The sequence below is a fragment of the Eumetopias jubatus genome, unplaced genomic scaffold, assembly GCF_037043125.1.
Source record: "Eumetopias jubatus isolate StellerSeaLion01/CBP00866 unplaced genomic scaffold, mEumJub1_p1.0 scaffold_13, whole genome shotgun sequence".
NCBI lineage: Eukaryota > Metazoa > Chordata > Mammalia > Carnivora > Otariidae > Eumetopias > Eumetopias jubatus.
Genome location: NW_028274819.1, coordinates 5,503,962 through 5,523,806, shown reverse-complemented (window position 1 = coordinate 5,523,806; position 19,845 = coordinate 5,503,962). Strand labels below are relative to the sequence as shown.

At 48.0% G+C, this 19,845-nt stretch overlaps 1 protein-coding gene across 2 annotated transcripts in view; it reads left to right on the top strand.

Annotated features, from left to right (window-relative positions):
- KDM2A (lysine demethylase 2A) overlaps nt 1-19,058 on the top strand; it is a 108,570-nt gene extending 89,512 nt beyond the window's left edge. For both annotated transcript variants that reach the window (XM_028118477.2, XM_088017876.1), the window contains exons 12-20: nt 4,871-4,954; nt 6,412-6,681; nt 7,224-7,355; nt 9,383-9,472; nt 11,424-12,136; nt 14,091-14,254; nt 14,858-15,016; nt 15,600-15,815; nt 16,233-19,058. In XM_028118477.2, the coding sequence (XP_027974278.1) occupies nt 4,871-4,954; nt 6,412-6,681; nt 7,224-7,355; nt 9,383-9,472; nt 11,424-12,136; nt 14,091-14,254; nt 14,858-15,016; nt 15,600-15,815; nt 16,233-16,414 (2,010 nt within the window). In that variant the 3' untranslated portion in view covers nt 16,415-19,058. The remainder of the gene's footprint in view (nt 1-4,870; nt 4,955-6,411; nt 6,682-7,223; nt 7,356-9,382; nt 9,473-11,423; nt 12,137-14,090; nt 14,255-14,857; nt 15,017-15,599; nt 15,816-16,232) is intronic.
- Nucleotides 19,059-19,845: the final 787 nt, after the last annotated feature.

Sequence of the window (19,845 nt, the reverse complement as noted above, 5' to 3'; positions counted from 1 at the left end):
GACACTTTGGGGGTGACTCTGACACTAGTTAAAGAGAAGAACTGGTAGAGGACCCATTATTAGATCTTAATCCATAAACCAGATTGGGGGGGGAAGAGGCACTCTCTGTAAATAAAACTTCATTTGCAGTTTTTACTGTTATTTGTAATAATTCACACATTCTTTTTTTTTAAAGATTTTATTTATTTGAGAGAGAGACAGAACGAGAGATAGAAAGCACGAGAGGGAAGAGGGTCAGAGGGAGAAGCAGACTCCCTGCTGAGCAGGAAGCCCGATGTGGGACTCGATCCCGGGACTCCAGGATCATGACCTGAGCCGAAGGCAGTCGCTTAACCAACTGAGCCACCCAGGCGCCCCTAATTCACACATTCTTACTAAGTGAAAAGTTTTGTTTACTTAATACTTATTTTTTTTAAGTAAACTCTCCACCCCCTATGGGGCTCAAACTCACAACCCCAAGACTGAGTCTCATGCTCCACCGACTAAGCAGCCAGGCACCCCTAAATAGAAAGTTTTAAATAATTTAACAGCTACAAGGCATACAAGGTTAGGTTAAAATACATATAATTCCTCAAAATGTTTTCATTTTATTATTGTATTACATGCCATGTTCTTACTAATTCTGATCTTTGTTGCCTATCTTTTATTCTAAATTAATAGAAAAAAACTGGCCTTGTTTAATTTGTGATTTGGAAATTTACTTGGAGTTTCCTAGTATCCTGTCTGGTTTTTGTCCTTTCCTGGTGACCTTTACGGTTTTCACTTGCTACAACACGATAATATGTTTTTCCTAAGTGTTCATTCTTTATCATCCCTCTAGGTTAGATAGGACTAAGACCAAAACAAGGATTTTCCAAGAAGACCTCTCACACTATTAAGGAAAGTTTTTCAAACATAATAGGCTGATTGCCTTGGTCTTTGAGTCTTAAGATAAAGTACAAACTAGAGGTTTAGGATTGGGATGATCATAGAAACTTTTTCAGGAAGAGCTCAGCCAAAAAGCACAGAACTCCCTCCCTCCTTTCCTTGGTAAACTACTGTAAAAATTAAAATACGTAGCCCCTGACAGCAAAGCCTAGGCCCCATAAAGCCTATTAGCCACTGACTCTGCACTAGAAACTCACTGAAACAACTGTCCTGGAAATAAGTAAGAATGTTTCCCAGCTAGGTTCTTAGTGGCCTGAGATGTTTATTTCAAAGCAGCTTCTGTAATTTCTGAAAAAGCCAAGTTACATTTATGAGAGTCTAAAAATTACATAAATCTGGCTCCAAGAATACAGTACGCTGTAGCTTGAGAGAGTGCTTGTTCAGTCTGAGCTTCGCCCTGACCGTGATCAATGCATGGAGAGCGCGTGACACACATCACTCGAGGGGCTGTCAGAAATGGCATGGTTGAGGTGTCTGACAAGATGCAGAGTCGCCAGCTTCATCCAGGGAACATGAAGAATGGGGCAGGCAAAATAAACGACTGGAATAGGAAATGAATAGGAAATGTGCAGGAGTGCTGGAGTCCTGGAGAGTCTGAGGAGACTAGTGGATATGGAGTTGGCAAACACAAATGCAGTGGCTCCTTGTGCTGGTTCCGAGGCAGGAGAGTAAAGCACCTCGACCTGAGATTGAGCCTCAGCTAGCTTGACTCGGTCATGATGGAACTGCTAGAAGAGCTGCCTAGACATTTCTGTTCCGGTGGTGGAGTGCCCAGTCGCAACCAGAGGCAGGCATCTGTTGTAGAAGTAGTTGATATTAAACAGACATATGTATTGAATATCTCAGTATTGGTTGAAATGTGTCGTTCCTGAAGGTTTTCCTGGAAATATGTATGCTCGTTCTGGATCCTGGGCTTGGGAGAGCAGCAAGGGCAGGTGAAGCAGGCGGGTGTGCCAGGAGAAAGGAACTCAGAGGAGCTCAGCTCCGGGTGCCTGGTTCCTGCACAGGCTGAACTTCGGGTCACTTGCTGTTTGCTTGAAGAGCAGAGGAGAGAATTGTGTGTGAGTGGTCAGCAAGAAAGAGTGCTGTCTATAACAATAAGAGGTCACCCTGAGGGGAAGGGTGTGGACGGAGCCAAGGACACTCACGGGGCCCAGATGCAGAATGGGTTAAAGCCTTTCCTTTTGCTGGCGCCTTCCGAAGTCGGCCAGAGGGAGCCCTTTGGGGCCGGCCTTGGGTTCTCCTATTGCAGTGGTGGTGGGAGGGAGGAGGCAGGGGCGCGGCCCAGCTTGCCTCCTGGGCAGCCTTTCCTCCAATCACCGGCCGACAGCCCTCGCCGAGCACACCCCCTCCCGACTCTGCAGCAGGACGGCTGGGCCCTCTGCCTGGCTCGCTCACTCGAGCTCAGCTCCCCCTCCTGCCATCTTCCGTTGCAAAGCATTTCTGGGAGCTGCATGTGGGTGACGCAGCAGCATTGTTCGCAGGCACAGGAAGCCGCGGCTGAGCTGAAGGGCTTGAGAAGGAGCTCAGAGCACGACACGCTGCTCCCTCTGGGTAGCCTGAAGGGTTATAACTGGACTGCCCTGCCTGATGTACTTTGGGAGATTCCAGAATTTTCAAGTAAATTGGGATTTTCCTAGAGGGAGAAAACCTAACTCCTTCAGCACAACTTCCAATACAGAAAACAAAACAAAGACGCTGGGGAAACTTCAACCAAGAGCCTCGGCAGCTCCAGAGCAACGAAAAACGCAAGGTCAGGCGGGCGGGCGGCAAACCCTTTCTGACTCGGGATGTGTGTAACTGTAGGGACTTTGTCTCAGCGAAGAGGCAGAAGAAGAGCCTGCCGGGCGAGTCCAGGACAATGCTCAGGTTACTTAGTGTTGCGTGAGCCGTCGCTGCACTTGTTCCCTCTCCTGGTGGGATATGCTTTTGAATTGGGTCGCTTGGCTTTTGGGAATCCTTTTCCCTTCTCTGCCCAGACGCCCGCTGTTCTCTTCCCCTTCCTGTGATGTGTGGGGTGTGGGCTTGTGTTTGAATGTTCTCCCGAATGCCAGGAGCCCAGATAGGCGTCAGCCTTTCCGCACTCCACCCCCGCTCTCGGCTCCCCGTCCCAAACCCCCTCTGGTGAAGGGTGGTGGCTTCTTTATATGGTTTCTTAGAGGGCCTCAGCTGGAGTCTGCCTTTTTTGATGAAGCAGGGCGAGCTTGGTCGTATGGCCCCAAAAAAATAAGGCTTGGAAGGAAATCTGCATTTCCCTCCACACCCACACAGACCCCAGTAAGTGAGGGGTATATGGGTGAACAGCTGCCCCCTACCCCCCACGCAGAGACAGTTTCTCTACCTACCTTTCCTTATCCCCCACAAAAAATCTTGCAGGTAGAATTAGATTGCTTTGGTGAACAGTTAGGTTCCTTTCCTACTCTTAAACAATCGCAGATCTTTCTGTGCGGTCTGTTTTGCTGAAAGTGGAAAGTCCCTGTTTGTGGACAGCTCATTGCTCTCCGGCAGAGGAAATGGGCAGAGTCCTACTCCTCAGCAGTACGATGTGGGGGAGGGGAACTGTGCACTCCCTAGCACACATTTTGAATGGACCTGAATTTTTCACCCGAGGGAGATTTGGAGCCCATACCAGAGCCTAGTCCCACGTGGCACCGCACCCCGCCTCTTCACCCCCACGCTGTGCGGTGTTAAACAGGAGGCTTCAGAATAGGATGCCATAGCAACTTGAAGTAAATAAAACGTCTGCAAATGAAATCAGTTTGGGGGAGGGTGAGAGGCATCTGGAGACTTGGCAAAGGGGATCTTCGTGGAGGAGCTTCCTGGGTGTGAGTTTTAAAGGGTCTTTCTGAGTCCCAACTCCGGGATTTGGATCATGATCCTTAGGTTAAGGGTGAAAATGCTTGGTAGACGAAGTGCTTCATGCTTCAAAAAGTCCTGGTCTTCTAGGCATAGAGTCCACAGGAATATAGAAATGATTATTAAAGATGGCCCAGGAATGCTCACTGTCTAGGATCAAAGTTTAGTTTTTGTTGAAACAGTTAATATACTAGGGCAACCTGAAAGGAATCTTGTAACTTATCTTCTGGATTTGTGTTATTTTGCTGTTACCTTTGCATTAGGGTTCATGAGGTCAGAGGAAGAGGGATTTCATTCTGCTAGAAGGTTTGGGATTCAGAAATCTCTGTCTAAAACATAAAGACTTGCTTCCAGATAACACTCAACCAGTATGATTGACTTAACTGGCAGTTTCTTACTGTAGCATTGTCCTCAAGTCATTCAAAGTAGATTGGTTAAAGCCATCAAAACTGTTGTCCCTACAATTGTTCCTGCTCCATTTATAAGAATAAAGCCAAATAATTGACTTTATGTGTGTGAGAGAGATTGGTCAATTGATTGGTTGATTTGAAGTTGAGATTTCTGTAATCAGCCTTAGAGCTCTGGGTTGAATCAGGTCATTAAGACTGCCGTTCATATTATTAATCCAGTACTAGCCAATCTTTTTTGCTACTTTGCTGAGATCTACAAAATGAAGGCAGTACTTACTTCTTGATAATATTCATTGACCGGTATTGAAAAGTAAAGGGGCAATATAAAGTTTTACTGCCGTATATAGAACTGTGTGACAAGTAACACTTGTCGCCACGTAGCTAGTTACTTCAGCGCACATATTAACAGTACAGTGAGTATGCAAGTGTGGGGCTGGGAACAAAGGTAAATTCAAAGTCTTGATAGTACTACACTAGTTGGAGTTTTCTCTTTCATCTTCAGTTTATTTGTTTTGCAATGAGTCTCTATAAGTGAAGGGAAAACACAGTTGCCAGCCTGCCCTTCCCACATTGCTTTTAGGGACTGGGGCTAAGTCTAGATACTGTTGGGAGTGGTTGGCTCTTTGTTCACTGTGCCCTGCTTTTTTTCCCCCTCTTCTGTCCTGTCCTACCCTTAGATTTTGCTGGAGGAGCTTGCCAACAGCGATCCCAAGTTAGCCCTCACTGGAGTCCCTATAGTACAGTGGCCAAAAAGGGATAAGGTAAGAAACTATTCTTCTTGATCTTCAGGCTGCTGAAGCATTTGCTGGCTGACCATCACCATTCCAGGAAGAAAAAGAACAACGAGAGGCAGACAGCTTTTGGTGCATTAATATAAACTGACAGAAAATCATTATTCAGTTCTGTTTTAACTCTTAGGTCAGGATAATTGGCTGTTTTTGGAGGTGACTCTCCTAACAGAACTAGGAACTAGGAACTAAACTAGGAACCTGCCTCCAGGTTTAGATGCAAAAGTGTGCATTTATTCACCAGAATGGATTGGTTCCTATCCTTCTGGCCCCATGATTCAGTTATTTTCACAGATATTTTTTAAAACTAGTCAAAATAATTACATATATAAATGGCCAGATGGAGTGAGTGCACACTCAAGAAACCCCTTAATGTGGATTTTTCAGTATCAAATTGGAAAAAAGAAGGAAGGGAATTACCTGTTAGCAAATAAATGGTCAGGAGTTTTCATGCCTCTTCAGTTAGGTCCTGTATAATTTTTTCCTGTATTGTCCTTTGTCAAGGTTATTTATTAAATAAAAGTAAGGGCTAGCATTCTGATCCTGGCCATGAGTCCAGCAAATACATAGGCCATTCTTTGGTGTTCCCCAGTTGAAACTTGCAGAACCATCACATTCCAGGAGTGTTTAGGTGTATAGCTGTGAAAGATGTCTTAAAAGAACCACTTCCTAGGTGGAGGGGTCCCACTTAGCCTATGCTTAACCACATGAGACTGCCTCAAAACAGTTTAGTCATTTCTGGCTGTTGAATGTTTTGTGTCAGAAACATGTTTAAGGTACCGTGGAAAATTAAAGAACTAAAAGACCCAGTCCTTGTTCTTGAAAAGATCACCAGGACAGATGCAAGTAATAAAATTATAAATGTGTACCTGAGAGATAATATTCTACACTTAAGGGCTCTTGGAGTATCTGTTATGTACCAGATTCAGAATACTAAAGAAATGAGCAAGATCCATCTCACCCTCAAGTAGTTTAGGGTCTTCTTTACGAGTATCTTCTGAGTAGTAATATTCAGGCTAAGGAAATATTGGAGGGCCCCTGGAGTGACTTTGGTACATAGAAAGCTTCAGGGAGGGGGGACTGTCAACAGTTCAACAGAGTGAGAGGGATGTGGCTGAAGTAAAAAGCCTGATGGGATTGGCAAACCTTTTCTGTAAAGGTAAATACATAGATGATAAATATAATAAAAGCAATAAATAAATATTCTCAGTTTTGCAGGCCATACAGTCTCTGGCAACTTCTCAACTCTGCCATTGCACGTGAAAGCAGCCATAGACGATACATAAACAGATGAGCGTCATTGTGTTCTGGTCAAATTTCATTTACAAAAACAGGCAGTGGGCAGATTTGCCCACGGCTTTGTAATCTTCTACACTCTCGAGTCCTTAAAGTTACTTGATATATTTGACCTCACTGCTTTCTCTTTCCAGCTAAAATTCCCCGCCCGGCCAAAGGTGCGGGTTCCTACCATCCCCATCACAAAGCCTCACACTATGAAACCGGCTCCTCGGTTAACACCTGTGAGGCCAGCTGCCGCCTCCCCCATAGTGTCAGGAGCCAGGCGGAGACGAGTGCGCTGTCGGAAATGCAAAGCCTGTGTGCAAGGAGAGTGTGGAGTCTGCCACTACTGCAGGGACATGAAGAAGTTTGGGGGGCCTGGTCGCATGAAGCAGTCCTGTGTCCTTCGGCAGTGCTTGGCAGTAAGTGGCCTGCTGGGTAAAGAACTTGGGGGAGGGGGAGAAGGGGTGGTGCCAAAGGGATTGAAGTATAGGTAGTGAGAGTTCTAAAGACTTAAGAGATGGAAAGCAATCTCTCTCTTTTTGGCTTGCTTTGTTTTGTTCCTTTTCTGTCTGGGTTCAGAAGGAAGGTATCTAATACTAAAAATGATCCTATTTAATTTTTCATCTTTCCTCACCCAGTTTTCAAATGAGAGAGCAGTATTTCAAGGACAGATCACTGCTGTCTGTCCCTTTAAGTGTATTAGAAAGGAGGGACCTGTGAGGCCTGAGACAGACTGGGGAGAGTAAACTGGTCTCTGTCTCTAGTTCTCAGCTGGTTTGTTCTATCTTCTTCCTCCACTGGTTTCTCTACCAGAAACCTCTTTTCACCCGGTTTCCATGCTCCCTGAGTGTTCCCAACAGAATTACAGGAAGCAAATCACCCATCTTGAGTTAAAGGGAAGCTGAACTGATAAGGATCTGAGTCTCCTCTTTTCTTGGTTTCTATCTTTGTCTTCTTGTAGCCCAGACTGCCTCACTCAGTCACGTGTTCCCTCTGTGGAGAGGTTGATCAAAATGAGGAGACACAGGACTTCGAGAAGAAACTCATGGAATGCTGTATCTGCAATGAGATTGTTCATCCTGGCTGCCTCCAGGTGAGGAGGGGCCTAAGGGGCACCTGAGGCCTCAGCTGGTAGAGTGAAGGCACTGAGTGGAGCAGAGAGGGGGAATTTGTCACAAGAGGCTACCAGCATCCCTGATGTGGACCATCAGCTATGGGTCATGTCATGGTCTAACATCTGTCCTTGATTCAGATGTCTAGAAGACTGTGTGTCTGCCACTGTGCCAGACCCTGAAGATAGCCCAGGACATAAAATAATAGTTCTAGTTCCGGTTCTCCTGCAGTCTGGCCTCCAAAGAGTGTATTTGGAGCCCCTAGGCCATTGTGGAACTGCCTGGTCTATTTTGGAATGCATTGTGCCTTTAAGCATCTTTGCTATGTACTTCATTGTATCTCTGGATATGAGTTCCTGAAAGATGGTGAGAGTTATAGTATCAGCTAATGTTTAATGAGTTTTCAGTCTGTATCAGGCTTGGTACCACTTGAGGGCCTCTTAAGGTAATAAGGAAGTCGATGCAGTCTTTAAGAAGTCATGTCCACTCTTTAAGCATGGACCCTGGGCCTAAGTGTGTTACGGAAGCTCCTTAAATGATACTGATGTTTAGCTGGGGTAGAGAACCACTGATTGATTGATTGATTGATTGATTGATTGATTGATTCTGAGAGGGAGGAGGGGAAGGACAGAGGGAGAGAGAATCTTAAGCAGGTTCTACTACCAGCTCATAGCCTGATGCAGGGCTCCATCTCTCAACCCTGTGGACATGACCCCGGCCAAAATCAAGAGTCGGCCCTTAACCAGCTGAGCCACGCAGGCACCTGGGGAACCACTGTTTTACATGCATTCTCTTGTTTACATCTTTTTATTAAAAATCTATTTATTTAAGAGTAAGAACACGTGAGTGGGGGAAGGGGCAGAGAGAGAGAGAATCTCAAGCAGACTCGCCACTGAGCGCGGAGCCCAATGTGAGCACGAGCCTGAGATCATGACCTGAGCCAAAATCAAGAGTCAGATGCTTAACTGACTAACTACCCAGGCACCCCTCTTGTTTACATCTTGAAGACAGCCCTGTGAAGTCCGGTCTACCCTATTTCTTCATATTTCTTTCAATTTAAAAGGCATCGGTGCTGGTGTTTTGTTGATTTTTCCAAGGGTGACAACTATATCATGACTGCCATCTGGCTGACAGTGATTGTAAGATACTGTTAATTGTGAGAAGCCGCCCAATTTTAGAAATATTCAAATGTGAAAAACTATGCATCTTAGGATCAATAAGATGGTATCATCTCCATGTTGATAAAGTGCTTACTATATGCTAAGCATTTTCCTAAACACTTAACAGGTAATTTATTTAATCCTCACTATAACCCTGTAAGATAGGAATTGTTATTTATCCCCACTTTAGAGTTGAGAACACTGTCACAGAGACCAGGCCATTAGTGTCTGAACCCAAGCAGTCATAATTACTGTGCTTCACAATCGAGATGAGGTCTGGCACCTTCTGAATTGTGTAGTCAGTTCCTTTTGCAAAGTGGCAGGAAACTTTCAGGAAAATAAATGTGTTAGAAGAGATAAATATATACATCTGTATGTCAGGAGAGACCCCACATTGACCCAGACTCTTGGGAATCTCCTCATGGAATCTAACTTTGATCAAGTAACCAAGAGTGAGGGTGGCCAGTCTCCCAGTGGCTGGGTTTTTCCTCCCCTATGGGTCAACGTGTTTACGAATAGGTAACTTCCATGGTCTTCCCAACCACATGGCTGTTACTGTGTGATAAAGGAGCCTTAAGAAACAGGCTGGGGTGGGGGCGCCTGGGTGGCTCAGTTGGTTAAGCGTCTGCCTTCGGCTAGGGTCATAATCCCAGGGTCCTGGGATCGAGTCCCGCATCGGGCTCCCTGCTCAGTGGGGAACCTGCTTACCCTCTGCCTGTGGCTCCCCGTGCTTGTGCGCTCGCTCGCTCTCTCAAAAAATTAAATCTTAAAAAAGGGCTGGGGTTTGTTTCATTTCGTTTTGTTTGTTTTTAATGAGATAGATTTTTAATATCCCTGTCTTACTCTAGATGGATGGAGAAGGGCTGCTTAATGAGGAATTGCCAAATTGCTGGGAGTGTCCAAAGTGCTACCAGGAGGACAGCTCGGAGAAAGCCCAGGTAAGGGAGCTTTTTCCAGACTGCACTGGAGAAGAAAGGAAACGCTGGGCTTGGGGGATGGTTAGAATACGTTTGCCTTTGCAGCTTTATTCACATGGTTTTTCTGACCCACAGAGATTATTTTGTATTGTGTATGATACCTCTTTCCTCTCTTTGGTTAATTATTTTTTTTCTTTTGTTTGAGTTTTTAATGTTTGGGGTTTTTTTTTTATTACTGAATACTGTTCCACTTGGAGTCTGCAAATTGCTGAGGTCCTTTTACACTCTGGGACCCTAAAAAAGAGGTAGCACAGCTGGGTTGTTTGAGGAGGGCAGTGAGGTGAGCACAGTTGCTCCTGAGGAATGAAACTAGAAGGCAGGCAGTGACCTGAGGCAGTAGGTAAGTACAGTGGTGTGCTGGAATTTCCAGTTAAGCAGGCTCACATTTTTGTCCTCTTCACCTTTGTGGCCTTGCAGAAAGTCCTGCCCATGTGCCCAAACATGTCCTACAGAGGTAGCCCCTCCCTGCAGGGGGACCAGTGCCATGACCTTGGCCCTGAGTAGTGGAGGTTGCTGGCCCGGTGGGTAATGCTAAAGGGCCAAAAGGACTCTGGTTACTCAGACCAGCAAGAACAAGGCCTGTTGAGGGCACATGCGGAGGAGGCAGTTGGCCTAGTGGCAGCCATCCAGACCCCGGTGGTCTCCCCTGGGTCCATTGCACAGGAGTAGAGACAAGTTTCCTTGTCTTCTTTCTATTTCTTCCCACTTGGACACTGAGGTAGTTGAATTTTCAGTCTATCTTGGGAGTGCAGGGATTTAGAGTTGACTAGTGCTGAAGTTCTCCTTACCTCAAGTTGTTACACTGGAAGCTTTTACATTTTTCTCATTGGCAGCAGTGGCAGAGGGGGTAGTGGTGGGTGTTTGCCTCCCTCCTGTAACAGATGGGCTGACAGATGCTGTGTTTTAGGGTTACCTTCTTGCATTGTAAAAGCCGGCACCCAAAAGGTGGTCATTCTCTTCCAACCATAGTGCTCTGAGAAGGTATAGACAGGGAGCGGGGCTTGTTGCTGAGGGACGGAAACTGTCTCCTTGAGGAAAGTTTGAACCGCTACTCACTGGTCCCTAGTGGAACACTGGTTCAGCGTCATCACGGCAAAGTCACAGTGGGCTCCAGGAAGAGAAAAGTGGCCTAGGATGAGGTTGTGGGCCTTTGTGGAACGCTGGCTTCACTGAACCCAACCCAGTTTCCTCTTCTTCATCCAGCGCAGATGCCTCTGAAGCATTGCAGTTCCTCACAGAGGTTCTCATTCTCTGCTTTAACTCCCATACAGTTGCTCTCTAGGGATAGGGTGGGGTACGAAGTGGAAGCAGCAACCTGGTAGAGTCCAGCTCAGACACTGGTGGAGCTAAAGTGGTGTTTACTGCTGTCAGATTCTGTGTCCTAGTTGAAACGGCATCTGTATGCTGCTTTTCTTCTACCACGAGCATCTACCATCAGAAGCATCTCCAGGGTGAAGGAGCTAAATTAGAGACAATGAAAAATGGTCAGATTGCATAGGGGTAAAGTTGTGGCCTCTTTAAAGGATATCTTTATCCAGGGAATTATAATCCCAAAATTTGGGGCAAGAGATGCATAAGGTGGGCTGTGGAATCATGCAGCCCAAATTTGGATCTCACTCCTCTATACTTGGACACAAACCTCTGTGTCACAGGTAGATTTCCCAAGTGACCTATTTTAAGGGTTTATTCTGTAATCAGCTTTCTCCAGCACAGACTTGAGCTCCGTTGCCAATCCGGCAGATTGTAGACTCTGAGGAAGTGACCACCCTGTAGCCTGCAGGTACCCCTTTCAGCATAGAAGAGCGGCGATCTGTCTTCTTTCGAGTCTCCTGAGAGCAACCGTGAGGCTCACGTAAATTTAGAGGGTTTTGGAAAAAGGCGCTGACGGGGCTTTTGCGGGCCTGTTTTGCAGAAGCGGAAAATGGAAGAGAGTGATGAAGAAGCCGTGCAAGCCAAAGTCCTGCGGCCCCTGCGGAGCTGCGACGAGCCCCTCACGCCCCCGCCTCACTCACCCACTTCCATGCTGCAGCTCATCCATGACCCAGTCTCCCCCCGGGGTATGGTGACTCGGTCATCCCCTGGGGCTGGCCCCAGCGACCACCACAGTGCCAGCCGCGATGAGCGCTTCAAACGGCGGCAGTTGCTGCGGCTGCAGGCCACAGAGCGCACCATGGTACGGGAAAAGGAGAACAATCCCAGCGGCAAAAAGGAGCTGTCTGAAGTTGAGAAAGCCAAGATCCGGGGATCGTACCTCACTGTCACGCTGCAGAGGCCCACCAAAGAGCTCCACGGGACCTCCATTGTGCCCAAGCTGCAGGCCATCACGGCCTCCTCTGCCAACCTTCGCCATTCCCCCCGTGTGCTAGTGCAGCACTGCCCAGCCCGAACCCCCCAGCGTGGGGATGAGGAGGGGCTGGGGGGAGAGGAGGAGGAAGAGGAGGAGGAGGAGGAGGAAGATGACAGTGCAGAGGAGGGGGGTGCAGCCAGGCTGAATGGCCGGGGCAGTTGGGCTCAGGATGGAGACGAAAGCTGGATGCAGCGGGAGGTCTGGATGTCTGTCTTCCGCTACCTCAGCCGCAGAGAACTTTGTGAATGTATGCGAGTGTGCAAGACGTGGTATAAATGGTGAGCAGGGATACAGGGATCAGGAATAGGGGTACGGGAGTAGGTGGCAGGTTTTCCATATGAGAACTGCATGCGTCTTGGCATCTGGAGGCTTGCTGGGTCCCCAAGGACTGAATCAACTCAGTCTGTTCCCTACATAGTGGGTCCTGTTAAAGATGTGGCCATTTGTGCCTACAGGTGTCCTCAGGGAAATTTGGCCCTTTGCTTCCTCTCCCTGCTCCATATTTTCCTGTTTCTCTTTACTGGATATATGAAATTGATTTAGGGGATGTATTTGTACAGTTTGTGCTAAAACTTTAGTCATTAGTTTTCCCCCCTCAAGTCACCTGTACTCATCACACAGTTGTTGAAGAGCCTGTGCTGTGCCAGTCACCCCTGTTGCTGGTGACACAGATGACCGCTCTTAAGCTCCTGCCTCAGTTACCTCTCCATCTGCCAAAAGAGGTGGACATGCTTTTCAAAATGTGAATGTGTTCACAGTTTTCCAGTTTTTGTTCTTATGCCCTAAATCTGGACCAGAATTCCTTTCTCCAGGAAGCAGAGTCCAGTTTTGAAGCTTCCTGAGACTTATTCATCCTTCCTAATGAGACCTACCGTTCCTTCTCAAGCTCAACAGTAAGACACTTAGGGGGGGAAAGTCCCTCGAGATGATGAACAAACGTTTCCATAGGGCATTAATTTTTCCTTTGGCTCCTAGACCCTAGGACCTATCATATCCTTTGTATCTGGGTCAAGCCCAGTTATAGTAGTTCTCAAAATGTGATGCTCAGACCACTGGTGGACCACTGGCATTACCTGGGATCTTGTTAGAGATGCAGATTCTCAGGGCCTGTTTCAGTACTTCTGGGTCAGAACCTTTGGGGGTGGGGCCAGGCAATCTGTTTTTAAACACGTTTTCCAGGGGCTTCTGATACATGTTAAAGTCAGAGATTCACTGCTCTATCATAAGCAGCTTGTTTTTGCCATACAAGTCTCATGTGCCATTGGTGAAATATTTTCAGTCTTTAAATAAAGACCTCATTCTTTGCAAACGCGAGTTTATTTCCCAAATCTGAATTAATATGTGATCTACCTAAAGTGTCCTAATATTTTCTCTTTGTAGGGCTAGTGGGCCTGCCTGGCTCTATCTCTCAGTTTCCAGGCCAAGTCACATAAGACTCGTATTATGTGCTGTCTCCCCTTCCCCTGCTGACCAGACTCTGAGCCAGGCTTGGGGGCAGGGGCTGTAAAATATTAAACAGAAGCCTGCATGTTACAGTGCTATTTGTGGCCTGTGGACTGTAGATTGCAGTGGAAAGGCAGGCCTTTCCTTTCCAGTTCTGGTCTGGACTGGAGCAGAAAATAAAAAGATAGCACTGAAGAAACCCAAGACAGGGAGAAGACTCTCCTGGCCTGATGATAAAGAGCCTCTTTTGGTCTGATACAGTAATGGGCTCTTTGTACAGCTTAAGGCAGGTTGGATTGTATATGTGCCGAGGAATGCCCTGCATCACCCGGGCAGCTGGGTTTGACTGACAAGGGAGAGAATGGAGGCAAGCCTAAGTCTTCAGGCAGTAAGAAGAAATTAAAATTTTTAATACTTCCTTCTACCAGCTTTGGTGGGAGCCATATTTTAATACAAATGAGGGGTTATAGTATATTGTTTGCTGTGTGTTCCTAACAATTGTGTTCTCAGCCCTTCCAGAGTAAATTGGTGAACTGGTCAAGTTATCCACTACTTACCCTGTAGGGTTGCAGTAAAAGACAAGCCCTTTTCTCTGAGGCAAAACAAAAAAACAAAACAAAACAAAAAACCCAGGGCGTGGTACTCGTCTGCTTGTAGAAGAGCCTAAGTAGCAGGGTGGCTCTCCGCAGGCTCTGCTTCTCCCAGAAGCCCACAGCACCCTTTGATGGGAGCTCCTCTGACAAGGGGTACTGGGTTATTGATGGCTAGTTCTCTCTCCTTCTATCACAGGTGCTGCGACAAGAGACTTTGGACAAAAATTGACTTGAGTAGGTGTAAGGCTATTGTACCCCAGGCTCTCAGTGGTATCATCAAGAGGCAGCCAGTCAGCCTTGACCTCAGTTGGACCAACATCTCCAAGAAACAACTGACATGGCTCGTCAACAGGCTGCCAGGTGAGCAGGCAGGGAAGGCTGGCTGTAGGCAGTGCTGCTTTACATTGCTTCAGGGCAGGGTGCCTGGGTGGCTCAGTCGGTTGAGCGAATGCCTTCAGCTCAGGCCATGATCTTGGGGTCCTGGGATCGAGTCCTGCGTCAGGCTCTCTGCTCAGTGAAGAGCCTACTTGTCCCTCTCCCTCTGCTTGTGCTCTCTCTCTCTGTCAAATAAATAAATGAAATCTTAAAAATAAATAAAATTGCTTTAGGGCAATATCGGGCAGCAGTCCCATGCCATTGTCATCATCCTGCTTATTAGCAAGGGCTTCACCCAGGGCCCTCTAACTGCCAGTCCCCAAGGCACCACTCCAGACTAACTGGACTAGTCAGTCATCACCCGGACAGCAAAGACAATGAATCTTGTTGGCACAGCCACTGCAGAGATTTGAATATGATACTGCCATGATTGGCCCCTTAGAATGCCTTCTTCCCCTCAGCATTTTGAGGTCTTAGGAAGACAGGAAGTCACTCACACTATATTACCCTGGTAGGAGCTAAGCAATTGGTTTTACCACCAAAGCTGGAAAATGTAATCGAGTGTAAGGTTGGTTTCTTCCGTTGTAGGACTGAAAGACCTCCTCCTAGCAGGCTGTTCCTGGTCTGCAGTGTCTGCCCTCAGCACCTCCAGCTGCCCCCTTCTCAGGACCCTTGATCTTCGGTGGGCAGTAGGAATCAAGGACCCTCAAATTCGGGACTTGCTGACTCCACCGGCTGATAAACCAGGTATGCTCTGGGCCTGACCTCTCCGTCTTCATCTTAGGGTAGCTTTGTCTTTTGACAAACTTTGTCTCAGAAACTAAGGAAGTATCCGAAATGATGCTGTGGATGAGTGCAAATGGAGAACAGAGTGATGGGCTGTATATAAGCACAGGTTAGCTATTTACAGCCATCTCCCTGCCTGCAGGCAAAGGAGGGAATCGACATAGGGGGTACTGGAGTTTGGGACCCAGATAGTGTAATCGTGAGGAAGTCCAGGAAGTCTGCATGGTTGAGGTGGGACATTAAAAGCTGTTTGAGTTATGGCCTGGAAAAGTGTGGGAGTGTGGAGAGGGGTGGAGCGTTCCACACATACCCTTTCGCTGTGTAAATGAGGCATAATCTAGCAGCTGGGAAGAAAGAAAACGTGTCTGGTTTCCTAGAAACTGCCCCCACACCCCGCTCACTCCCTGCAGGCAGGGCTGGGTGTGGGCAGTTCTGCTTAACCCCTGCAAGGAGGCCTGGCTAGGAAGGAGCTGAAGCTGCCTGCAGCTTTGGAGCTGGACTAGAGGTAAGAGTTTTGACCTAGGCTCTTTCCTTGCCTGTGCAGGTCAGGACAATCGCAGCAAGCTCCGGAACATGACTGACTTCCGGCTGGCAGGCCTTGACATCACGGACGCCACGCTTCGCCTCATCATTCGTCACATGCCCCTCCTTTCTCGACTCGACCTCAGTCACTGCAGCCACCTGACAGATCAGTCCTCCAATCTGCTCACCGCTGTTGGGTCTTCCACTCGCTACTCCCTCACAGAGCTCAACATGGCAGGTACGCCGCTGTGACGTTTCATGAAGGACAGTGCCCCGTGCCTCCTGAAGGGCTCAGCCCTCCCTGGAGCTTGACCAGTAAAACAGAGGACCTGGGTTTGTTTGAACCGAATTAAATTGTTTCCTCATATCTGGAAAAGGACACGGATTTCTCTCTCTTCACTGATTGGGGGATGGAGGCCTCAGGTAGTTGTCAGGTGCCTGAGGGCGTGGCCATTGCCCGCTGCATTTTGGTCAACCTTGCGGAGCAGGGAGTGAGGCATCAGGGGGCACTTCTGGTCTCTGAGACAGGTAGTTATGAGACAAAGAGGGCTTTTGCTTAGCATTTTAAGGGAAAGAGCTGGGGAACTGGGTGGCGGAGGCAGGCTCCTTTGGCTGTGTGTACACAGCATTGTCCTCATGCTCACTGTCCTCACAGGTTGCAATAAATTGACAGACCAGACCCTGATCTACCTACGGCGCATCGCCAATGTCACCTTGATCGACCTTCGAGGATGCAAGCAGATCACTCGAAAAGCCTGCGAGCACTTCATCTCAGACTTGTCCATCAACAGTCTCTACTGCCTGTCTGACGAGAAGCTGATACAGAAGATCAGCTAAAACACACGCAGCCCAGACTGAACAGGAAACCGATCTTCCCCTGACTCCCCAGCCAGGAGAGCCTCTCTCCCCGACCCTGCACGGGCTCTGAGGCCAGCGTCACACTCCCTCTCTGCTCTCTTGTCCCTTGAGCCCTTCCCTACAGGCCGGGCAGAGAGGGTGGTAGACACCAGGCTTACCTGCCTGCTCCTCTCCCTCCTGAGGAGAAGGGAGTAGCAAATTGATCCGAATCCAAGGGGAAAGCACAGGCTGCGTGCTGTCAAGGTGCCTGCTCGCTTGCTCACCTGCCCGCCCGCCTGCTCACTCACCGGCCAGGAGGCCGGGCTCTCAGTTTGGGGTGTCTGTGCAACCATCATCTGTGCGGGGCCCGGGGGCCCTTTTCCCCATCCATGGTCCCCAGCCGTGCCTGGTTCTGAGCAAATTTCCAGGGAAGAAAGCGGCCCTGTCTCCGTGGCCAGGTTCTCCTTGTGGTGTCCAGTGCGTGTCTCTCCTCCACCACACTCTCCCGGCTTATGCAGGAGGGGCCAGCAGCCCCAGGAAGGCCAGACCCATGCCGATCATACTGGTGCTGTTGAGGTGTATAAAACCTCTCATCTGTGTCCATGCTCTCCCTCTTCCTTTAGCTTGATCCTGTCCGATGCTCGTGGTAGTTCACGTAATGAGGTTACCCCACCCCAGACTTGCCTGCTAGTCTCTATGAGGTCCTTGTTGCACTTATTGGGGTTGAAGCTCTTCAGAGGAGCTGGAACTGTGTACCCCAGGGACACCCCCATTTTATTGCTTCCTAGGCAGATTCTGAGACAGGCACCATCTCCTTGTTCCCCTCCCTCTTTAGCCTCCCGCTGCCCTTTCCACATGTTCCTCCTTCCTGCCTGGACAGGGCTTTCCCAGGATATGTGTCCTCAGAGGGAGCAGCTGATCTCCCCAAGTTGGGGAGAGCAGAGAACTTGGCTCCCCACCTGCCTCCCAGCAGGCTCTGGGCCTCCGATGTAGTGTAGGCCCCAGAGCCCAGCCCGTGTTTAGCCCCAGTGGCTCACTGATCTGGCACCTTGTGGCGGGGGGGGGGGGTCCTGCTTTGAAGCCAGTCACCTGCCCTCTGCCTGTAGCCGTGGAAGGGGGTGTGCATGTGCCTCTGTGTGTGTGGCTGAGTGTATTACACGTGTGTGTGGAGGGAGGGAGGGAGGGGAGCATGGTGTCTCCCACTCCACCGCCCTATGTTGAGCCCCATCAGCTGCCCCCTTTTACTTTGCATTGAACGGCCTGTCCAAAGATCCTCTCTCTAGGGCAGCAGAGAGCTTTTTGCACTTTAAAAAAAAAAAAAGAAAAAGAAAAAAAAAGGAAAGGAAAGAAAGGTCGGAATTTCTTTTGGGTCAATATTTAAGTGTGTGAGGAGATGCTCAATAGCAGCAGCCTGTGGCAAGAGCTTATAAGTGATAGACGCGGATTTGCACTCTGCTCCCCATCTGTGAGGATAGCGATAGCACAACCTTGCCCCGCCTTCTCGTCCTCCAGCCCCTTCCCTTCCTGGCCCCTTTCCTGCAGCCCAGTCTCAGGCTCTCCTCCTCCTGAAACCCTCCGGGGGGAGGGGAAGGAGCCCAGGCACCAGGGGTCTGAAGTGTGAGCCACCCTGAGGAGAGACGCCAACTGCACACTTGCCACTTCCAAAGCAATAGAGGCAGAGGGGATCCCTCTTTGCCACCTAGCCCAGCTTTGACCCTGGCATTGACTGGCCTCCTAAGAAAACTGGGTCCTGGTAAGGGGTGGCATTGTGTCTGTTTCTTCCAATCTGCTGATTCTCTTGGCTGCACCTTAAAAGCAGCAGTCTGCTCCCGTGACCCTCTGCCCCTTCCATTGGTCTCCAGGCCCCAGTGACCTGGGGCTGAAACTTTGAGGAAATGCCAGTGACTTATTCCAGAGTGCCTCAGTTAGGGGAACTTCTCTGTAAAGAACCCTGGGTATTGAGCAAAAACCTTATTAATATTATTGTTAATGACCTATAATTGGAAGCTTCCTGCCTTTTTTTGGTTGCTCCTGTGGAAAGTACTGAAAAGATTGTTTCGTTTTGTTGTCTTTTTATAAAAGGGGAGGTGGAGAGACCCCTTCAGAGCAGGGATTGTGCCGGGAGAGTGCCTCTGACTTTGGGACATTTCATCCACAGAAATTTCCAAGCTGATGGTTTGGTTGGGAGGGGGGAGGGGGTTTTTATTTTCGTTTGTTTTTGGTTTGGAAAAACAAGCATTTTTACCGCGCACGTAAATTGGTCAGCAGGAAAGGGAGCCCAGGAGTGGCAACAGATGGACCATATGCCCTTGTTGGGTTTCCTTTTTCTCTAGGACTGTGAGGGGGGGAAATGGTTTTTAGAGGTGAGGGTTGGTCCGCGTGGAGGAAAGAAATGTCTCTGGGGACGGAGGATCCCGGGAGTCCCGTCACATTTCCTGCAGCCTGCTCTGAGTTGTGGCCTTGCCAGGAGAGCCTGCCCTCCTCAGACCGCAGGGCCAGACACCCCGCCTCCATCTTTCCAAGCACCGGGGCGAAAAACCACAAAGGAAAGGAAGAAAATTTATATATATATAATATAAAATCACTTGGTGATTAAAAAAATAACTGCTCCATAAATAAAACTCCTAAAGTCACTATGTTTAAAGGGTTTGGTTGTGTTTTTTGTTTTTGTTTCTGTTTTTCGGAGAAATTGTAAATATATATTTTTTGTTGCTGATTTAGAGTCAATCTCCAATGTTGTGCTAAAAATTTTAAATTAAATGTAAGCATTAAGGGGGCAAGTCCTGCTATCTCAGTTGACACATTGGGGTTGTTTTGGGCCGGGGAAGGAGGGAAGCTAGTTGGACTTTCGTTTTCTAAACGTTCTCCACTATTGGTTTTAGAAAGAGCAAGGACATCTTTCCTCTGACACATGGGAATGGGAGATATTTGTGTAATAAAATTTTTAAAAGACAAAAAAAGAAGTAGCCTCCAATGGGAAATATTTTGATTTGGGTTTTGGGTTCTGGGTGGGTTTTTTTTTCTTTTTTTTTTTCTTTTTTTTTTTTAATAAAAAGGCTTTAAAAACTGAAACAAAAACAAAACCTTTTCTGCCTTGGTGTGTGTGTGCGTGAGAGTGTCAGAAGGTCATGCAGGCTCTGGTGCTGGAGGCCAAGGCTAAGGGTTGCCTGCTTCATTCCTCTGAGCAGAAGCAGCAGAACTGCCACATGTCTGTACTAGCCTTGCCTTTTTTTTTTTTTATGTCAAAAAGCGTTACTTCTGGAAACATCATGCATTTTACTTGATTAAGGTGAACTTTTTAATGGGTGTACAAATGTGATTACCTGATTCCCTGAAGTCCCCATCCCCCTCCCATGGTGCTGTGCTGAGAAAGCCTGGGGATTTCTAATATTGCCATCCCTGGAGATTCAAGGCCAACCTCCATCCGCTAA